The sequence below is a fragment of the Anabas testudineus genome, chromosome 17 (genome assembly GCF_900324465.2).
Source record: "Anabas testudineus chromosome 17, fAnaTes1.2, whole genome shotgun sequence".
Lineage (NCBI taxonomy): Eukaryota > Metazoa > Chordata > Actinopteri > Anabantiformes > Anabantidae > Anabas > Anabas testudineus.
The window spans coordinates 17,946,112-17,967,655 of record NC_046626.1 but is presented as its reverse complement, the minus strand read 5'-3'; the positions used below and the strand labels follow the sequence as shown (position 1 = coordinate 17,967,655).

At 39.6% G+C, this 21,544-nt stretch overlaps 1 protein-coding gene across 1 annotated transcript; it reads left to right on the top strand.

Moving 5' to 3' along the window:
- The first annotated feature begins 536 nt into the window (after positions 1-536).
- On the top strand, positions 537-21,229 carry LOC113171477 (telomerase protein component 1-like). The gene is made up of 56 exons (XM_026373845.1): positions 537-601; positions 1,135-1,640; positions 1,795-1,995; positions 2,117-2,266; positions 2,477-2,641; positions 2,723-2,860; positions 3,222-3,293; positions 3,424-3,548; positions 3,950-4,107; positions 4,204-4,313; positions 4,499-4,577; positions 4,710-4,902; positions 5,040-5,310; positions 5,442-5,594; positions 5,705-5,761; positions 6,068-6,189; positions 6,402-6,467; positions 7,023-7,166; positions 7,296-7,587; positions 7,724-7,845; positions 7,988-8,101; positions 8,221-8,338; positions 8,519-8,701; positions 8,781-8,965; positions 9,054-9,195; positions 9,362-9,541; positions 9,629-9,721; positions 10,074-10,209; positions 10,338-10,497; positions 10,829-10,962; positions 11,106-11,194; positions 11,468-11,582; positions 11,786-11,812; positions 11,900-12,110; positions 12,253-12,373; positions 12,670-12,794; positions 12,884-12,983; positions 13,168-13,323; positions 13,508-13,720; positions 14,069-14,125; positions 14,429-14,546; positions 14,634-14,882; positions 14,973-15,124; positions 15,317-15,424; positions 15,606-15,710; positions 15,960-16,089; positions 16,167-16,252; positions 16,612-16,738; positions 17,364-17,494; positions 17,577-17,698; positions 17,970-18,095; positions 19,359-19,458; positions 19,742-19,844; positions 19,958-20,040; positions 20,209-20,313; positions 20,821-21,229. The coding sequence occupies exons 2-56, from the start codon at positions 1,167-1,169 to the stop codon at positions 20,938-20,940; spliced, it is 7,716 nt and encodes a 2,571-aa protein (XP_026229630.1). The 5' UTR covers positions 537-601; positions 1,135-1,166; the 3' UTR covers positions 20,941-21,229.
- The last annotated feature ends 315 nt before the right edge of the window (positions 21,230-21,544 follow it).

The window sequence follows — 21,544 nt, the reverse complement described above, 5'->3', positions numbered from 1 at the left end:
ACTTTGTCCATGGCAATATAGCCTCTAGTTGGTAACCCAAACATTGCTGTAAGGGAGGTGATTGAAACTATTGTACCTACCAGAGACTACAAATCTGGTTACTCTCACCTAAATCTAACAACTGCATTGCATATGGATAGCGGGATTTTAAAAAAAATAGATCGGAGATAAATGCAAAGCATTTCTTCTTCATCCTGGTGCCTCTTCAGCTCATTTAAACCATTTGAACAACTAAGTGGTCTATGCCAAAAAAAGACAGGAAGCTGCAGATGTGGAGCCCTGTGACTGGAGAACTGGAGTAAAACGGTTAGGGCTGGCTGAGCATAAAATAATCTGACAAACAAATATAATTTGTATGTTTTATGTAAGTTAATCTTCTTAATAATTAATGTAATATCATTACACTACATGGTTGATTGTTTATTAGTCAATTATTTGTAGGCACCTGTATGTGTGACATTACGGTAAAAGAGATCTAACCTAAAATACTGACCAATCAGAAGTCTCGTATGATAAAAGACTAAGCAGCTGATGAGGAAGTACTGAAGCCACACTGACTGCAGCTTGACAAGCCGATGGTAACACTGCAGTATTATTAAAGGTAACATTATACATCAGAGGGTGTGTTTGTTCAGAGTCAGTGGAGTTTAAATTGTGGGTTTTACTTTGAGTTTTCTGTGCAAACTACGTGGCTCATGAAGTAGCTGACTTGGTAGGAAACTTCTTCACGTATAATGATTCTGTCTCATTCCAGTTATTACAGTTAAATCTAGACTCGGCTCACTTTTTCTGACCAACAGTCCAAAGTCCAGAAGATATTTGATTTGCAATGATAAAAGCAGTGTCTCATAATATTAGTTGCAGTTATACTGCTGTATTGTATGTAGTGTTCTCTGTGTTTTTATTATGTTTCTGATGTATGGTGTTCCTGGTCTACTGTAGCTCTGTTGACTGTTGGACTTTGTTTCCTTTTTATTGTCGCTTTCAACTGAGCAACACCCTTACCTACATTAGTACAATGCCTGTTCAAACAGTTCAAAGCTTATCTCAGGAGTTAATTGTGATGGGAGGCTGACATTAATGATGACCTTTAACCCTTTCAGTGATGTGTTTTTCTTTTTTCTTTCTTTACAGAGGTGAGAACGCCAACTTGGCAGCAGCCAAACATGGCTCAGAGAGAGCAGCAGCAGCAGCAGCAGGAGGCCACGTGTGGGAGAAGTTTGTCTTCTCTGAATCTGGAGAATAAACTTTTAGCTCAGAGCTCCACACTGATGACCCTGCCACGTTCTCCACTTGTAACACTTGCAGCACAGCCTCCCTCCTGCTCCTCTCTCCAGCCCTCCAGCCTGTCTTCTACCTCATCCTCCATTCTCTCTGCCTCGTCTTTATCATCTTCCCTAACCTCTTCCATCCTTACCACCCAGAACAAGCTCCTAACTAGTGATTCCCCTCATCTCTCATTTTCCTTGACCTCTTCCAATGACTTGCTGATCTCTAAATACCTGACCAGCAGTGCTCCTCATAGCCACCTTGCTCCTCCATACCATCGTCATGGTCTAGGTGAACAGAAGAGGGACAATAGAGAAGACAAAGACAAAAAGACTGAAGCGCTGAAATCCTGTTTCAATGAAACAAGCGTGGTACGTGACATATTCTGTTTGTTTTACATTTGATCACCTGCATTGTCTTACCTCAGAGACTAATAGATTGTTATTTAAAATATTTGACAGACTCCTTTTTTGATGCATCCCATTTGGCTGTTTTATTATTTTAAAGCATGTTCTTCTGCATCAGCAGCAGCATCTAGAAGAAGAGGAGGATTTGTCTGAAGACGAGAAGGAGGCAGATGATGGTGGGTCGACTCTGGAGTTACCTGTTGTGGAAACGGTGTTGACCAAACAAGAACTAGAACAAACTGTGGTCTTTAGACAGGAGGAGTTTGCTGAGTTTGATGGGGGAAAGAAAAAGATTGAAGAGGACCTGAAGGATAAAAAGGTCGGAGCAGCACTGATCTGTATCAGAGCTAACTAATTATACTCCCATGTTTCAGTTAAATTGACTATAACTCATTTGAGTTATTAACAAATACTTCTTTGTGTTCCTGTCTGTCCTTCAGTATCTCCTGCTGAACGACGTGTGTTGCTCCCTGGTCAATAAGAACACAGCTCCAGGACAGAAGGACTGGGACTCAGGTGATAGTGTTTGGACCAGGATCATAAACCTGTCAAAGAACATTTCTGTCTCTGACCCTCAGTTTCTTCTCAAGGTGTGTGTGCATGTCTTAATGAGGATGGTGTGTGTATCTGAAGACATTTATAAGACTGACTCATAATAATCAGAGCTCTGTGGGCTCCTACTATCTGTTGCAGTTACTGAACATAGTTCTCTCTGATCTAAACATCTACAGTGGCAAAACCTTTTGCGCTGTACTATATGGTCTAATGATCTATGGTGTGTTTGTTTCTTCACCATCCAGGTGGCTGTTTACACTCGACAGGAGTTGAACATCCGTATCACAGCAAACTTCTTACTGGCTCTGGCTGCTAGTCAGCCCAGCACCAAGCCTCATGTCCGCAGATACTTCTGTGCTGCTGTACAGCTGCCCTCTGACTGGCTGGAAGTTGTCAGAATCTACAGTACAGTAAGTATTAGTGAGCAGCTGCTGCTTGGTGAACACTCAATGTTTAAGTCCTGTGTAAACACTTTCATTGTCTGTTTCCAGTGCTTCAGCCGCTCCCTACCAATGTGTCTGAAGAAGTCAATGACTGACAAGTTTAAACAGTTCAGCGAGTATCAACTGGCCAAATACAACACACGCAAACACCGCTGCAAACACAACCGCAACAGACGCAAAGGCGAGGTACAGAAGCATTATTTTCTTTTATCTTTTATCTCATAAATACAAATATAAAATACTGAATAAAAAAAAAAAAAGAAAAGTTCAACCTGTATATTTTGGCTGCCTTTTTGAAAATCTGTACATTTAAATCACTGCCATCATGTACTGATGATATTTGCCAATATGTCAATACATAATAATAATAATAATATAATTAATACATTTTCAGTAGCTCTCAAAGAAATATTATTCATTGAGAATAGATGTAATCCACTGGTACTTATGTTTTTATTAAAAGTAGCACTTTTGCTATATAAAACAAATAGCATTTAGCAAGATGATGTCACCATGATGTTGTATTTACATTATTTTTAATTTCCAGAAACCGACTGATCAGCAGCTTAAGCGATGGGCAAACTTGGTCAGAGCAGACGTACCTGCGCTGAAAAAGTTTGTAAGTCTATATATTTTTCTTTTGTGTCATGAATTAAGGTTTTTGAATGTTTCTGCATACGTTTGCTGCTTGTAATTACTTTGGTTTGTCCAATGTGGCAGTGATGCTGTATTTTATGTTATGTCATCAGCTGCAGGTAGAAGGCAGCAAAGAGGTGGTGGACAAAAAGCAAACAGATTTCAATATGAAGAAGATGATCAAGAAGCTCCACATTAAAGAACCAGCTGAACACGTTATGGCCATTCTGGGAAAAAAGTAAGATACAAATGCATAAACATGTCTACTGAGGCTGCTAGTGCAGAGAGTTGATGTTAGGTACTTTAACAAGCTTACCTTTGACCCCCGTATTCATCATCTGTAAGAAATATTACATTGTTTATTCTAGTAAAAAAACGATTTTAGGACATTTAAAGTGTGTATCATTGACTTACACCTCAGTGTCAATAAACCTCAACACACAATACACAATACACATAGACACTGTGTCACTTGGGGTTTCTCCCAAATGTAGGAAAGCAGCTAAGTAATAGAGATGCAGGAGAAAGAAGTCTCCTGCAAGATAAGATCAGAGCAGTAAGTCATCCCAGAGGTAAATAGCTTATAACCAAGTATGGTTCCTTCTGGTTCTATTTTCAGTGTGGTTGTCTTTATCACAGGTATCCTGCTGACCTGAAGGCGTTCACTCGCAGTGGAATGAAGGGTACGTGGGACAGAGAGAGAGCCGGGCAGAGAATGCAGCTGAAAGAACCAGATACGTGGGAACGGCTGCTAAGTCTGGAGGGCGACAAGGCCACCACCTGGGAGAAGCTCATAGGTCTGATGAGAAGCACAAGTCAAGCCGTTCCTTTAATTTGTTCAGGAAATGTCTCTGTTGCTTTTCACAAGTTGCTTCCAAATTTTCTCTGTACAGACAACAAGTCTCTTCCATTCATGGCCATGCTGAGGAACCTGAGGAACATGATCACCACAGGCATCAGCGAGGCTCATCACAAGAAGATCCTCAGCAGACTGACCAGTAAGGTGAGGTTACTTATTAACTAAATACTAAATATTAAGATTGGATTAAGATAAAACGGTTATTCAGATTGTGCATATGATATTTTGTGCCACTTAAAAAATCGAATTAATAGTTATATTTGTGTTTATATGTTCTGAAATTACCTCATACAACAGAGTTTATTAAGTCGTCTATGATCTGTTTGCAGAAAGCAGTTATTCAGAGTCGACAGTTTCCCTTCAGATTCCTCGCAGCCTACAAAGTTATCATGGAGCTTCATGCTTTGGGTGAGACACAAGTACAGTACTGTGTAAATATTTTGGGCACCAAAAGTAATGATGGTGATCTGAGATGATCTTTAAAACACAATATCCTCGGATGAATATATGTTACCTCCTCTTCACCTCTTGGTCCTTTAGTCTCAACATCACAGCAAAAAGTTCCCACTGTTAAAGAGTTCTTGAAGGAAATCCTGAAAAAGATTCCCAAGAGCAAACGCTTTGATCGTGTGAAGTGGGAAACAGCCCAGAAGAAGAGGCTAAGGATGACGCTGGGAGTGCCGTTCATCTGTCAAATGTATAGAATGAAGAAGGCTCGCTTCCTAAAGGCCAAGTATGAAAGTGTTAACTTTTAGTTAGATAGTGGTTTAAAGACTTCATATTAAATTTCTTTATGCCAGACATGCACAGAAGTCAAATCTTGTAGTCAAAACAACAAAGACATTTTTTTCTCTTTCTGTTTGTACTCAGTCAGCTGAAGTACACTGATGATCTGCTGGACCGTTACCGCAAAGCTCTGGAAACTGCAGTACAGATCTCCTGCCGCTATAATGTGCCTCCGCTCCCTGGACGAACTATTATCATGGTCCACACTCATACAGCAACCTTTGACAGCAAGAAGCCAGACTTTTGCCTCCCACCAGACCCTGAGGAAAATAACAAGGACGAAGAGAAAGAAGAAAAGAATCAGAGGAGAAGGAAGAACATGGAGGAGAAGGATGATGACAAGCTTGTTCCCTCTGTAAGGGCCTGCTTCCTCCTTCTTCTGCTTCTTCTAATCCTAATTACCAATAACACAGAGGAAGCCTAGGACAGGAGATTCAGAAATGATGATCTAAGCTAACCTTGATTCCCATTCTTGTGTCCCATCAGATTATGGAAGTGGCCGTTTTGCTCTCTCTGATGATTTCCAGCAGAGCAGAAGATTGTCGGATCTGTTTGAACAATTGGAATAGCGTTGAAGAAGTCGAGCTGAAGTCTGATGTTCTTTTGGAAAATGTCAGAAGTGTCATGAAGCAAGTGAAGGTCACGATTTGTTTCCATTGACTTCTACTTTTATATCTCATATAAACACACATTTTAACTTTGTGTATTATTTTATAAAATCACTTTAACATCTATTTCTACATTGGTAGGAGCATGAAGATAGGCAAGGCAGCTCCTTGTCTAGTATGTTGACTAACACAAACAAGGTACGTCTATTTTTATACACATTTTGATAAGTTAACTTAATCTTTAGCGTATAGTTTCATATAGATGTTACTACTAAAGTCTTTCTGAATGGTATTTTATTTGCGTTCAGCTATGATAGTCTAGAGAAGAGAAGAACCGAGTGGACAGAAAAGGTTTTTAGCTTTTCAAACTACTTACAGGCTGGTGCAACTTTATTTACAGGGGGTTGTTGGCATGTGCGCAGCCTAAAAGGAATACCTGCAGGCACTTCTCAGGACATGTGCTGTATGTTGTTGAGCTCATACAGGTATTTCTTTGTATCTCAGGTGGACAACTTTATTGTGCTGACTGATGACCGCGTCTGTAGCAAGGTTGAATGGGCCATTGACAAATACGTGAGGGAAAGAAACAACAAAGCCCTCGTGGTACAACTCTTCTTGTCAGAGTGGTAATTCTTTCATTTTCTGTACAGTACCACGTGTTGATCTCAGACAGTATTGGAAGGTAAACAGTGACTCTCTGAATCCTTTCTGTTCAAACCATGTACAGTAGAATAGACAAATTTAAAGCCACAAGCAAAATATAAAAAATTATCTTCCTGCTGGTTCCTGTTCCCGAACTGATGCTGAATACATGTACTGTTGTGTTAACTTGTTACAGTGACATAGAATACACTGCAGACAGAAACTGTGTGAAGCTGGCAGGCTTCAGTGAACAAATGCTGAGGTAAAATCCAAAAATACTAATGATCACTTGAGGAATCAGAGCCCATTCTGCAAGGGCAAACTGTTCCAGCTCAATCAAATTGCATTTACAAACATTAACCCGGTTTTTCCAGCAATATCCTATTTTTGTATATATTTTTCATGATGTTTCCATGACAGCAGGAGTTAATACATCACTGCTTGCTTGTTTCCTCCAGATGAGCAGGGTAGTGCCTGTATATCTGGTTATGTACGATAGATATGCATGGGTGAAAGAATAATGTATAGTATTGTTTGTTCAATGACTGAAAACATTAATACATTCATAAAGACTGTGAAGTTACAGCTATAAGCAACATATAGTCAGATAAGCCCTTACAGCACCATACCACACTAAAATAGTCAATAACACATCAGTATTTATACAGATTTAATGAAGATATGTCAATTGATGAGTTTCAGAAGTGCTGGTAGCAGTTTGCTTGGGACAGTTTCTCTCTTATTGATAAGCTAAGATAACATGTTTAGAGAAGTGGAAGTGTTCCTAAAATTTGAACTATTTCTTTTTATTCCTCAGATTTGTGGCAGAACGGGGATCCTCCAGGCTGCTGGATCATGTGGAACATTTGGATAAACTGTATAACATCCCACCACCAGAAGGAGGGAAAACCCCACGGACAACAGACCATGTTGTCACAATACCAGTCGGCCCTAAATTAAGGTCATTTACTTTACTCTCTTGAAAAAGCACAGAACAGCTTCAACTCAGGGACATTTGTTCCATTTTCAGGCCTTCAACAGCTTCAACTGAGAATAATTAACTTTTTATCACTCTTTCCTCTGTCATCAGGTGGCGAGGTGTTCGAGTGTTCATCTCCTCCACCTTCAGAGACATGCACGCAGAGCGTGATGTGTTGGTACGAAGCATCTTCCCAGAGCTCCGTCGCCGTGCTGCAGCACACTGCCTCTTCCTGCAGGAGGTGGAGCTGCGTTGGGGTGTGACAGAGGAAGAGTCGGGTCGAGCCACTGAGCTGTGTCTGTCAGAGGTGTGTCGCAGCCAGCTGATGGTAGGAATCCTGGGGGAGAGGTACGGCGTGGTGCCCCCCAAACCTGCCCTTCCTGACCTGCCACAATACAGCTGGGTAAGAGGTGGTATTATTAAATATAATTATACTTTAAACATCTTAAATTTCACTTGCTGGTTGAAAATGTGTGGAAAAAGAACAATAATTATCCTGAGGAAAAGAAAAAAATCATGATTTTGTTCTTTGTGTTCAGCTGGCGTCAGCTCCACCTGATCTGTCGATCACAGAGATGGAGATCCGTCAGTTTCAGGCTCTTTACCCCGACACAGCTCATCAACAAATGTTCTGCTACTTCAGAGATCCAAACATCACCAAGTATGATGTTGATGCTACATTTGCACATAACAATTTGAATTAATCTTCCCTCAGTATTTTCTTTGTTTTAATTAATCAATAGACTAGACTGAAATCCATTTTAGTGTTCTTTGTTTGAGTTAATTTCCCCTTTGTTTCCCAGATCAGTTCCAGTTGCTTGGAGATCAGACTTTGTTCCTGAATCAAAGGAAGCTGAGACAAAAATGTCCTCTCTGAAAAATAGGATCCGAGACAGTGGTGTCAAGGTCACTGAAAAGTGAGTCAGTTCTAATAGTAGTGAAGCTGATTTCTGGAAACATACTAAACATTCAAATACTTCATCACACTATCACATCACTTTAAGTGTTTACCTGAGTCTTCATGTCTTTGTCCCAGTTACCCATGTGAGTGGGGAGGTGTTCTGGATGGGAAACCTTATCTGAAGAACCTGGAGGACTTTGGCAGAGCTGTGCTGGAAGATCTGTGGACGGCTGTTGTGGAGCAGTTTGTGGAAGTTAGTTACTCTGATGACTGAATTAATTTAATTTCCAAATCCTTAATTAAACAAACTGAGCTCTTGCAGAATGACTGTAAAACCTAACTTCCTCTTCCTCGTAGTGTATTTTCACAGTTGTTTAAAATAATCCTGGGCTGTAGCTGGATTACAGTCACCTCATTATTCTTCGTCTGGCAGGAGGATGAGGAGGCTGCATTAGATGTAACAGAGCAGGAGGTTCACCAGGGGGCGCTGCAGAGGCAGTTCTTTGGCAGAGCGAAGCTGCTGTCTGGAGCTGTGGAGATGGTGGAGCAGGTCCAGACCAAAGGAGGGATGATGGTGGTGGAGGGAGGACCTGGAGAGGGCAAAACTGTCTTCATGGTAAATTATCATCATAAAAGACAAAACACCTGTTGAGGACCAAACTGTATCTGTTTAGCAGATGTGACTGTCCACACAGGCTGCTCTGGCAGACGCCCTCAGGTCTGGAGCCAAGTCTAAGAGAAACCTGGTCTGTGATGTCATCTCATACTCTACAGCTGCCAGCCAATCAGCACGCTCTGTGGAGAACCTTCTTCGCTGCCTGATTCAGTGGTTTAGGAAGATGAAAGATACTGAGAAGGAACCTCTTCCCCACACTTACAAGTAATTAGATTATGAACTGTCCTTCATATAGATTTATTGGTTCAACATGTTGTCTGTGCACTAACAACATATAATTTTCTTATCTCAGAGATTTAGTGTCTGAATTTCACTCCACGTTGAGTGACATGAAGAAGAACAAACCTCTGGTGATGTTGGTTGATGGAGTGGATCTTGTCCAAGATGGTCGAGGTCAAGTCAGCTCCGACTGGATACCACAGCAGCTTCCACAGGTTGGTTAAATGCATATACTTTCATTATCCTGTGAGCAAGTGCTGATATTTAAAGGTCAACAATTACAGATTTATTCATAGATATATGTTAGCTTATCCATCAGCTCATCTAAATGTTTAAATACTGTTTTCTTTGTTCATGACTGGATTTGCTTTTTCTTTTCAGGGTGTGTGTTTGGTGTTGAGCATCACAACTAAAGCAGCTCTGTTACAAACTCTGGCCAAGAAGAGAGGTGTTGTCCTGTTCACCCTGGGACAACTTACCATGATGGACAGGAAGGAGATAGTTCAAAGAGGACTGGACACCTTCGGGAAGAAACTAAGTGACTCTGCCTTCAATAACCAGGTTCTTCTTGGTTCTTTATCACTGTGAACATCAGGGTTCCTTCTGGTTTTTGTACAGTTTCTATCACACTTCACTGTGTTTGTTCAGCTCCAGACACTGATAATGAAGAATGGAGCAGTGAGTCCTCTCTACCTGCACCTGGCCTGTGAAGACCTGAGGAACTTTGCCTCATTTGACAAGGTCAGATGACACTTTTTTGCTATTGATGATTCTGCAAATACAGTTTGCATCAAGTTGTCTATTTGTCCTTGCACAAAGGCAAGTGATAGGTCCTCTCATAACAAGAAAAACATCACATATCACAAATGTAGAGTACATGGCCATTGAGACAATTACTAATCAGAAATGTTCTGCTTTATTTATTAATGGAATTTCATTTTATTTCGTGGATATTCAGAAGTCATATTAGCTTTCTGTCCACTGGTATCTATTATGTCTGTATGACTCTTTACAAAATATTTTTTGAATATTAAGCCATTTCTCAGAACATTAGACCTTAACAACCCCCTTTTTTTGTGTGTGTGTGTCTCAGTTGAGCAAGATAATCCAAGACCTGCCTCAGTCCCTGAACCAGTTGGTGCAGTACAGACTGGACAGACTCTGCTCGCAGTGCAGAGACATGCCGGGACTCCACTGGGCTCTGGCAGCACTTACTGTCAGCAACTCTGGTAAGATTTGATTAAATTAGGAGGTAGTATGTAATGTTGTACAGAAGAGCTCCAGCATTGTTTAGTGTTTTAGCATCATTGATAAGCTTGGCTTGATGGCTGCCTCCTTTTGTCCCCTTGATTCTCAGGCCTCAGAGAGAGAGACTTGTACTCTGTACTGAACACATGCAACGACCTGTCTTCAAGGGATGGACAGGTGTCATGGAAGGAAGTGCTGCAATTGTCCAGGAAGCCCAAAAAACGGGTTCCCATGGCAACTTTCACTCGGGTAGTGCAGAGTTTACAAAGGTATGAGGTGTAGATGATGAGAGGTTATCCCAGTACGGATATGACTTGGTTTAAAGGAAGCATTCAGACCTCCTTTATTTATTTATGTTGCAGCCTGATACTACAGTTGTTTAAATTTGGTATCTATTCTTTAATCTACACTGAATATCGCATATCAACAAGGTCATTATTGATTCAATTCAATTCAATTTCATCTCAAGGTACTGGATACAAAATATTACTGTATACAGAAATATATAGAAACACTGCAGATTAATGAGAAGGTTGTAGTGTCAGGGTGCAACATAACAACATTTTAAGTAGTTAAACTTATTTGGATTCTTTCCTGCAGACTGGTTGGTCCATCTCATTGCCACAACACTGATGACCTTCTGGCTCTAACCAGTCCAGAAGTGAAGCGAGCCTTTGAGGACTTACTCCTCCCTAAAGACAGTGACAGAACCAGAGCCCACTTCATTCTTGCAGGTAAAGTAAACAAGTCTATCACTAATGCAAAGTTTGAGTGTAGCTGTGAACCAGGGTGATACCTAAAGTCTCATCTACATTATAAACATCAGCATCTCCATGCATCTCATTAACACATCAATGTATATTCCATGTTCCCACAGCTCATCTCTGGGCACTGGCTAACCCCCATGGAACAGATATCTTCCTTCACTGTGAGGTTAACTCTGTTATGCACCTGCCCTCCAGCCTGGTTAGTAACTTATTACTATTATTATTATTATTAGTGAGTTGACACCAGTTGTATCATCAACCAGACAAAGGAAAAAACGATGCATTTTCATTCATTTTCAATGATGCGACATTTGTGGGGGTAAAATTTAAAGATTCAACTGATTTAAACTTATTTTTCTTACTTACACTATTCAGAAATTATTTTTTTCCATTTAGGCAAATTAGCTTGTACATATAAATGTAACTCATGATTTATAATATAAATGTGAAATCTTTTCTGCATTTTCCTAAGGTTGAATGTGGCCAACTGGAGGCGCTTCGTTCTTTGCTGTCTAATTATTATTTCCTGTTTGTTAACGTGCGCCACGGCCTCCTGCACCACCTCTTGGAGATCTACAGCTTGTATGGTGAGTATGCACAGTGATGGCACTCTAATCAATGTGTTATCATCTTTTGTCTGCTTTTGATGTAATTTCCCTGTAATTCTGTTAACTTTTGTGAAGCAGTATGAATTTGAATCTCATGCAGGACAAGCTGACTCAGCAAAATCTCCTAGAAATAACAGTGTAATGAGAAAGTTCTAATGTTTATATTTTACACTTTGCTGCAGATAAAAAACAAAAGTCTACAACTCCAAGTAGGTGCTTTGAAATATTTACCCACAAATCCTCATCAATAAGTTTCATTCTTCTGTTCTACAAGTTTCTATTCTGTTCTCTTATAGTTCACTCCCAGGGCAGTCTGGAGGACTGTCGTAGCTTCCTGCAGCGTCATGCTCCCCTACTCTCCTCGTGGCCTAATCTTTTCATTCAGCAGGCCCTCAATGAGCTCCCAGAGACCTCTGCTCACACCTGGGCACAAAGTCTGGTTGGAAAAGGAGGGGTCCAGGTAGTTGAGTGGCAAAACAATGGCAGTCAGATTGTTCAAGACAACAGGTGAATGGGTCATCTTCATGGTGGATAAAAGCAGTGTTACTGAAAATATATTTCTCTTGAAGCAATCGGTTTGTTTTGGTCACTCTGACTTTTCATGTTTACTGTTTGAGTAGGTATTGATGCATGTTGTGTTTCACCGCAGTGAACTGGTGTCGACTTTCTCCTCTGAACCGACCTGTTTGGTTGTGAGCTCTGATGAAGAGCTGATGGTGGTTGGTACTGGACGGGGAACGCTGCATTTCATCAACACACAGACGGGACAGGTGTGAAAACACTTTAATTGTTTTAGTTTTATTCTGACATATAGTTGTCATTATGGTATTAAGGAAATCTGCTTTTAAGATTATTCTTTCTGTATCCTAATAAATTACCCAGGTGTTTGTTATCTTAAAAGTTTAATCCTGACCAGACCTCCATGGTATCAGTTCACATTCATACACATACATGCACACAGACAATGTGACATGTTTCTATTTACTTTTGTTACTAACTTACTTCATTACTATAAAATCTATCTTTCCTCACGTGCTCACTGCTGTTTTCTCCTGCTTATGAACAGGAATTGAAATCTCTGGTGAGCAGCTGCGACGGGATCTCAAGCTGTGTGTTTCTGAAGGACGGACGTCTTGCTATCACCTCCTTTGATGGACGAATAGAGACTTGGGACATTGGAAACGGCTGCAGGTGAAACAAGTGTAATAATGCTGTTGGACTTCTTCAGATATAGCACAGGTTGTTTGCCACAATTGACTTTGTGTTTCATCTCCTTGTAGGACTGCTCTTATTGATGGTCACACTAATATGATAACAGGAAGTGACATCACTGCAGACCAGAAGCACTTTGCAACTGTTTCCCTTGACCACAAGCTGAAGGTTTGTGTCAAACATTCATCACATTAATTCTTTTAAAAGTTGGTTTAGTTTGATTTTATTAGTTTTTTCTTTTTTTAGTATTTGAAATTTCTTGTTTATTTTGTGCCATTTTTAAGTAGTTTCTGTAGTTTTTATTGTTTAGCAAAGTCAGGCAAGGTCTGACTGAATGTTTTTCTCTTTCCAGGTGTGGTCCTCTAATAAGGGTCATGAGGTGGCAGCTTTGTCCGCTTCGAGCCCAATGAACTGTGTGAACTTTGACCCTGAAGGTCACCTGCTGGCTGCTGGCTGCTGGGATGGAAATGTGATCGTGTGGAACTGGCTCCAGAATAAAACTCAAAAAGTGAGTCACAGTGTTACTTGCACAGGGAGTTCAAGCCAGTTTGATGTTTAATCTTTTCATTGTTCATTGTTCATTTTGTTTTATTTTGTGAACTAAAACATATTTGTTACATCAAGGAGGCTGTGGGAACATAATCACCTCCTCTTTAATAAAACATCTGTTTCTCTTCTGTCTGTTCCCTCAGTCTCTGTCAGGTCACCGGGGCTCCGTACGCAGTCTCTGCTTCTCTTCCTCCTCCTCCATGCTCTGCTCTGGCTCTGTGTCTGGAGAGATCAGGGTGTGGTCAGTCCCCACCTCTACCTGTGTGGGATGTTTTCAGGCTCACTGTGGAGCCACAGAGGTCCTCACCTTCCTGGATGATGGAGCCATGCTCCTTAGTGCTGGCTCTGATCACATGGTGAGACATCACTGCCTTCATACACACTGAATCAGAAAAAATAAAAGTTAACTCTGCAGGTCAGAGCAGCTGGACAATAATGATAATAATGATAATTATTGACAGAAACAAACAAGTGATCAAGTTTCCTCTTATGATTGCATATTCACTTATTTCCAAGTTAATTCTCTTTTTATTTTTAAACTTATAAATTCAAAGTTTCTTACATATTTCCAATTATACAACCCACTCACTAAGAAAGAGCTTCCCCCCCCCCATAGTATAGTATCTCATCAGGTAGTAACACACAATTAAATGTGTTCTAATAACCCTATTGATCTCTGTGTATTTTTGTGTCCTGTAAAACAGTTGCAGCTCTGGTCAGGAGGACTTGGACGTTCAGTCTCTGCACTAAAAAGTGATGATGTAAGATACATTTTTCTTTACTATGACTCTTTACATTCTTCATACATGACCATCATTTTAGTCCTTTTTTTTATTGAGGCAGCCATCAATCCTTTTTTTTAATAAATTTTTGTCAGAAATGATGCAGAAGTTCTTAATAAAATCAATATAATAATAATATATAGTCATAAAAATGTCATCCCAAAGTGTCTCCCTTTGTAGATCGTTTGCCTTAATGTAGACTGGTGAATTTCATGTCTTTGTAATCGTAAATCCTCTGAAAGTAATTTTCACACCTTTTTTTGTGCTTTTTTGTGCGAGCAGGCACCTCCTCAGACGTCTGTAAACTCTAAACCTGCTGCACTTTGTGTGGCTGTGAACGGAGACCATGCCGCTGTGGGTTACCATGGTCACGGCATCAGACTCTACAATATTGAGATAGGTGTGTGTATGTTAATATATGGAAATAAACTATAACAAAATCAATCTAGAAAACAATAGATCATAACTGTTTTTATTGTAATCTTAGGTGAGAAGCTCTGGGAGTCCAGCGACCTTAATGTGTCCATACTGTGTCTGCTGTGGGTCATTTTGGACTCAGAGCAGACTGAACCTGGTCTGCTGGTGTCTGGAGGAAGTGACAAACATCTGAGGGTCTGGAAGAAACAAGGAGAGGAGGGAATGATGGATGGCTTAAAAATGTTGGGAATGTTTGGTGTTCAACAAGGAACCATCCTGGCACTGGCACAAAACTCCACTTACCTGGCTACAGCTTCAGGTACATGCTGCGTTTTTAAGGCAAAGGGTGCACCTTATTTCTGTTTTCAGATTTGTAATGTTTTAAACTACTGTATCACTTTTCATTCAGATGACTTCACTATTGTTTTGTGGCTGTTGAGCAATTTGGGCCTTGACACCTCAGCTGAGCCACATGTGACACTGAGAGGCCACAGTGGAGGAGTCACCTGTTTGGCCTTCAGCCCTGATGGTGGGCAGCTCCTGTCAGGTGGAAAAGATCAGGTAGACTTACCTACGTGTGTCTGAAGAAACTAGAATTTGTTGTGAAGCAGTGGGCTGCGAATGGAGTTGTTGTATAATATTTTCTTCTTAGGAAAAGAGCACTGTGCTGAGCACTGTGACAGAGTGTGACTACACTACTGTTTCAGACTTGGTGCTGCTTGTTTTATGATCATAAGAATTTCTTTGTTTCAGGGCCTGATGTTGTGGGATGTGAGCTCGTCTCCTGCTGTTCTTTCTAAATCACTCCGTCACTCTCACAGAGACTGGATCACTGGCTGTGTTTGGACTCCAGACTGTGTTGTGAGTTATTATATATATATACATATACGTATATATATATTTACAGAGCCATTTAGTAATTTCACTAAAACTAATTACAGGGAGTTACCAGAGTTAGTAACTTTAGCTAAGTGAGCCTGTCTATTATCATTCTGTGTTTACTCGTGTGTACTCTTGTGTCAGCCTCACTTCTCTGTTCCAGATTAGCTCTTCAAACGATGGCAGACTTTGTGTATGGGACCTGCAGACAGGTCGGCGTCTCAGGGAGATCTCCTGGAGGAGTCCTCTTACCTCAGTCTGCTGCCTGGTGAGAAAATTTCACAGCTGTATGTCAAAGAAAATGCAGAATACAGTATTGTTTTCGTACTTGCTGAAAAGCTTTTATAGGGCTAGTTGTTGTATTAGTGGAGTAAGTGAACTCTGTGGCCTTTAATGTCTCAGTCATTCACACTTGTCTTGTCACAGCACTTACTATTTCTTTCTTGCAGTTTTTTCTTGAGACACAATTCATTCTTGGCCTCTTTAGTGAAGTCTCTTGTTTCTGTTTGTTGTGCAGGGGCAGTACGTGATGGCTGGCTGTGCAGAGGGAGCACTACATGTGTGGAACTGGGAAACTCCCATGGAAATCTGCCACATCACCGCCCATAAGCAGAGGATACACCACTGCTCTGTTCTCCCAAACACAGGTGTTTGTCTTTCATATTGTACAATACAAGTCACCAAATCTTACTGTTAATATTAATATTTATTTCTATATTTTAAGGAAAGAATAAAGAAATAAATTCAGAAGAAATTACCGTTTTCACTGCATCTGATGATGGAACAGTTCAGCTTTGGAAACCACTAGAGGTCCGTCTGTTCCCAGTGTCTTAAAAAATTACTGACATTGTCAAATCTTTTCAGGCTCACAGCTCAAAATTGATCAAAAATAACATTTGAATAATCATTCAAACACAATTGACTTGAACTCTGAGTAGCTATTGTTCACACATTACGTGCATAAAGTGGGCAAAACAATATAGTATAACTGCACGTTAATAATTAGGTGACGATATATAGATGTTCCAATTAATATCATGACAGTCAATGCTCCAAACGAGCTGTGCTGTGATTAGCAAAACAACAATTATCTTTTCCTTGATGTGAAATGCAAAGAAACAGGAACCTTGCATGATGTAAAAATGTGTCTTGTTGTTTTTTTTGTACAGGTCGAGCACTTCAGCACCTTCCAGGGTCACAGTGGTACAATACATGGAGTTGTTTGCAAGGAAGAAGTCTCACAACTCCTCACTGTTTCTGAAGACTGCTCATTGCGATGCTGGACATGGACGGCAGGTAATACACTCTGCCTCTGCCTAATCATCCTAATTTATCACATTTGTTCAATGAGATAAAGTTGCTGCCATGTACAAGGATTTCCTTATACTTCCTTAGATAACGTGATAGGGTGAATATGGAACATATAAGAGGAAACAGTAATCCCTGATCAGAGTATCAATATCACTGTATGTTTTATTTGATGCAGTTTACAACTTACTAATTAATTTAACGTTTGCACTTGGATGGTTAACCTGAAACTACTGTTACTACCATTTGCCTTGGTGTCTTCCTGATACATTACTACCTTGTCCACAGTCATGGATGTGAAACTAACATTTGACATTGGTGTTATTTTTTTGAAATTTATTTATCTTGCTTTTCTGCAAATATCCAATGGATAAATCCAGCTAAGTGATGCTAACTTAGGGCTGACCTACAAAAAAAAAAGTCATCCCTACTCTACTGGATTGCTAGAGTGCTAGTTAGAGTGTACTTACATGTAAATTGGTTTACACTAACACACCTGCAGAACAATGTTTTTTGTTAGTGGTTACTGTACCTGTATATGCAAGTGATCATGTTTAAATTGTCAGATGTGTATTGTTCAGTTTAGCCCTTAATCCTGTCTTTCTCTGTCTAGAGAGTCCTCTGAGCCCGAGAGGCCCCGTCACTGCTCTGTGCTTCTCCCAAAAAGAAAACTTGCTTCTTGCTGGTTATGAGTCCGGTTTACTGGAATTGTGGTGGAACAACAGAGTGATTGGCCACAAGCAGGTGAGGAAATGCACAAGAAAAGAGATTTCAACTAAACACAGGTGGTTTTGTGTATTCACCAACGTGTCTGTGTGTGTGTCAGGCTTCGGGCAACAAAATCACTGCACTCTGCTCCATGCCCGACAGCCAGTTTGCAGTGGGCTACACTAAATGCTGTGTTGATGTCTGGAGGCTGGGGTGGAACCAGCAACACAGCAACGCAGGGTAAACAACAATAAATTTCCCTTCTTTCCTTCCACCTTTCCATTGTTTTCCTTCTTTTTTCCATCATAATTTCTCTATCACTCTTTAAATGTTTTGTTTTATCCTCCTTATTTTCCTTCATACCTATCTGTCTGCCAACTGTGAACAGTTTCAGAAATGCATTGCTGGAGTGTAAAAACCTTGTGGTTATTTATGGTGAGATAAAGACAACAAAAAGGGTGATGAGCATCGTTCTGCAAATGAACTGGTCCTGCTTTATTTTGTGTTTCAGCCTGGTGAAGGTAACCACATACGCTGTAACACAACAAGTGACCCTCCTTGCCTATTGCTCTGTGCTGATCGGCATTTCAGAATCTGGATTAATATTTGAAGTCGCAAGAAATGAGGGAGACGATAGGTAAGACGTTGTACAGCATGTACCAAATTCTGTGTCAGGGTTTTCAGGGGTCAATCTGTTTAACCGATCGAGAATCTGAGCACGTTCAACAAAGTAGTCCCGATGTCCCTTTGCTTATCAACATATTCTAGATTCCCTGGTGAGGACAAAGCATTCCCAAGTCATGTCTATCCAGCAAGTGTTGGGTCAACCCTGAGGTTTACTACCTTTCTAATGCCAGAACCTCCTCCTTTTGGAGCAATGCAGAAGTTGCTCTACATCACCAACTGGCTCTCACTCCTCTCACTATCTCTAAGGCTGAGTTCAACCACTCTATGGAGGAAAAGAAATTGGCCACTTGTATTAGCAATGCTATTTTTTTCATTCTTTCAGTCACTACTCAAATCTATTGACCATATATGACGGTTGGAACATATGTTGACTGGTAAAAAGCTTTGCTTTCCTTTTTTGCCTCTTCTTCACCATCACAGTCTGATACAGTATCTGTATTACCGCTGATTGTGCAACAATATTCCTTTAAATTTCAAACCCACAGTTTACCACCATGTACTTACCCTTTTTCACTTTGGCAGTAACGACTTCTATTTTCATTCTCCATGAAGATGCATAGTAGTTAAGACAGTCTTACGATGTCCACTGTCTTTAGCATCTTAGACTCAATTTTAGCAAACCATATTTATGTATTATAATAATTCAATTGTGTGAACAAATCAGCTTCAACTTGAAAAATACATGCTGCCATGGAGTTGAAATGTAACTGGAACTTGGTTGTTTTAGCCCATAGATTTGTTGGAACAGTAGGGTGTTGAAGTAACTTTGATTCTTTGCAGCTGATAAGGGTCTTCGCTACACCCTTCCAAGTGTGAGTTCTCTGTGTCTCCCACATTACCTTTAGTCTACCCCCAGAGGATGTTAGTTGGTTTTAAGTCACTCTCCTCCTTCCACTGATGATATCCGTAGTCTGACCCCCTTACATTTTTCACTCTTTGTTATACAGCAGCCATTTGCTAAAATCATTTAATTTTTTTTTCCTCATTAATGTACACACAGCACCCCCTTATTGACAGAAAAACACAGAATTGTTGACATTTTTGCAGATTTATTAAAAAAGAAAATATGAAATATAACAATAGCAATAGTAGTCTGTTTACCCGTAGTGTCTTTCACCGGGAATATAAAATGTATGTGTGTATGTATGTGTATGTGTTCTCCCTTTAGCCAAATAATTACTGTCTTTTGCCTTTTGTCTTTGTCTTTTTGCAGTTGGGACCAATATACCCGAATTTTGGGGCACATTCGTAATGATGAGAAAAGCATGTGGCTTGTGGGCGAAGGACAAGGAGACGTTCAAATCGCTTTTGTTGTGAGTTTTACCCAACGTACAACTCAATTCTCTACAGTCTCATTAGAATATTGGTCTTGACCTGCAGACAGTTCCTTGTTGCTCAATTCTTTAATGAGCATTAAAAAAATAGCAAAGAAAAAGAAAATTTTACAAGAATCATCAGAATAATGTGGTTTATATTTACTCTGGATTGTGCAGCCCTCACTACATCCTTTACCACTTATCTGGTTCCATGCAATAATTTAGTTATCACCAGTGCTGTTTCGGGGAATGCTAACAAACATCTTTGTCCTTTCTCCAGTTTTCCATTTTCCCAAAAAGTGGTCTGAATAAATATATGAGCTCGATGAATCTGAACAATGATAAAAACGGGAGCCTGATAACAGCTGTTACTGTGGAAGAAGGTACAAACCAACTGCTGTTACAATTACTATGCTTACTTCAAGCACAGCCACAATGACTCATGTTTTTTATTTGTGCATTTCACACTTTTATTCTTTAACGTGTGTTCTTTTAGAGTTTGTGGTGTGTGGAGACATAAAGGGCAACATGTGGTTCAATCAGCCACCAGACCTTGCGTCATGGAGCAGTAAAAAACCTGTAAGAAAATCTTGACTGAACAAAACACGTGTTCCATAGTTTTTTAGTTTTCATGGGTCAAAACAAAACCTTTAGTGTGACTTGTGCACTTTTTCTTATTACATTCTGTTTTTATCTTTGACTGAAACCTGCTACTGGGTTTCATCCATGTATATGTTTTTTCCTCAGGCCCACAGTGACAGGATCAGTGTTCTGAGACTCACTGACAGCAGCATCATCTCAGCCTCCTACGACAGGACAGTGAAGCTGTGGGACAGAAACACCAAGAAACAGGTACAATACTGTTATAGATACAGCTTAATATTTTATTTTGGTGGAGATGATTATTTAAGATTCTTATTAAGTAATTATTACAGAGAAAAATGAACACCAAAACAACATAAACTAAAAATAAATATAACTGTATGTTAGTTACAGCAGAATAACATAACATTAAATTCTGTAACCTCTGGCTTCTAAATTCCTTTAATAAAATATCAGCATTTAATAAATACATATATGTATGTTAACTTAAAATGTTCAGGAAATCTAAAAATATATTTATTTTTTTAAACTCCTACATAGTTTGGCAACTGTTGCTGTAGTTGTTGCATCACAGCATAATCCATGGTTATGACAAACACTGATTTACTGAAGTTATATGAAAACAAGCCACAAGTGAATTAAAAAAAGTTCTGAAAATAGCAGCACTCTTTTATAAATGCCTTATTTTACGCCGGCTTGTGTAACATTTATTAAAGATAAGTGTGAAGCTCTTTTCTCCTCTTTTTCTTTCTACAGGTCGGCATGTTTGTATGTGGAGCTCCAGTTCTGCTGTTGGAGATAAACCCTGAAAAACCCAACAAGCTGGTTTGTGGTGACCAACAGGGAAAACTCTACTTTCTCTCCTGGAAGAAATAATCCTCTGAGTTCTTCAGGAATAAATGAGAGATTCAGCAAAAGCACTTGATCACTACACTAACTAACCAAAGATCATTGTGAATGTTTTGCTTCTTGTTTACTTCAGTGATGGTGAATGTGCAATAAATAAAATATAAAAATAAATAGTTGAAGTGTTTACATCACTTAAAAGGACGTGGATCTGTATTATGGTGGTAATGCTCTTCTCATACATATAGATAAAGAAGAACTTGCTAATTTAAAGATACAATTATACAGGAATTAATTAATATTTTATCAATTTTAAAAACACACACTGTCATTTGCTTTATTAGGTTTTATTTTTCTAAATATATTTGTGTTGATTTAACATATTTTTATGTCGCTTTATTTAATAAATGACCTTGAGTTTTAAAAAGTTCAGATTCCCTGACCATATGTCAAAGTGTCTGTTTTTATTGTTAATATTATTATTATTATTGATCACATTTTAAAGCTCTATATAGTTGTATGTGCAAATACAAAGAATATTGTCTTTAAAGAGAGTGAGGAGTCATTTGCATTGTTATTATTATTATTTTTTTATATGAACTAATAGTACAGTTTTCAGTAATTCCTGGGTGAA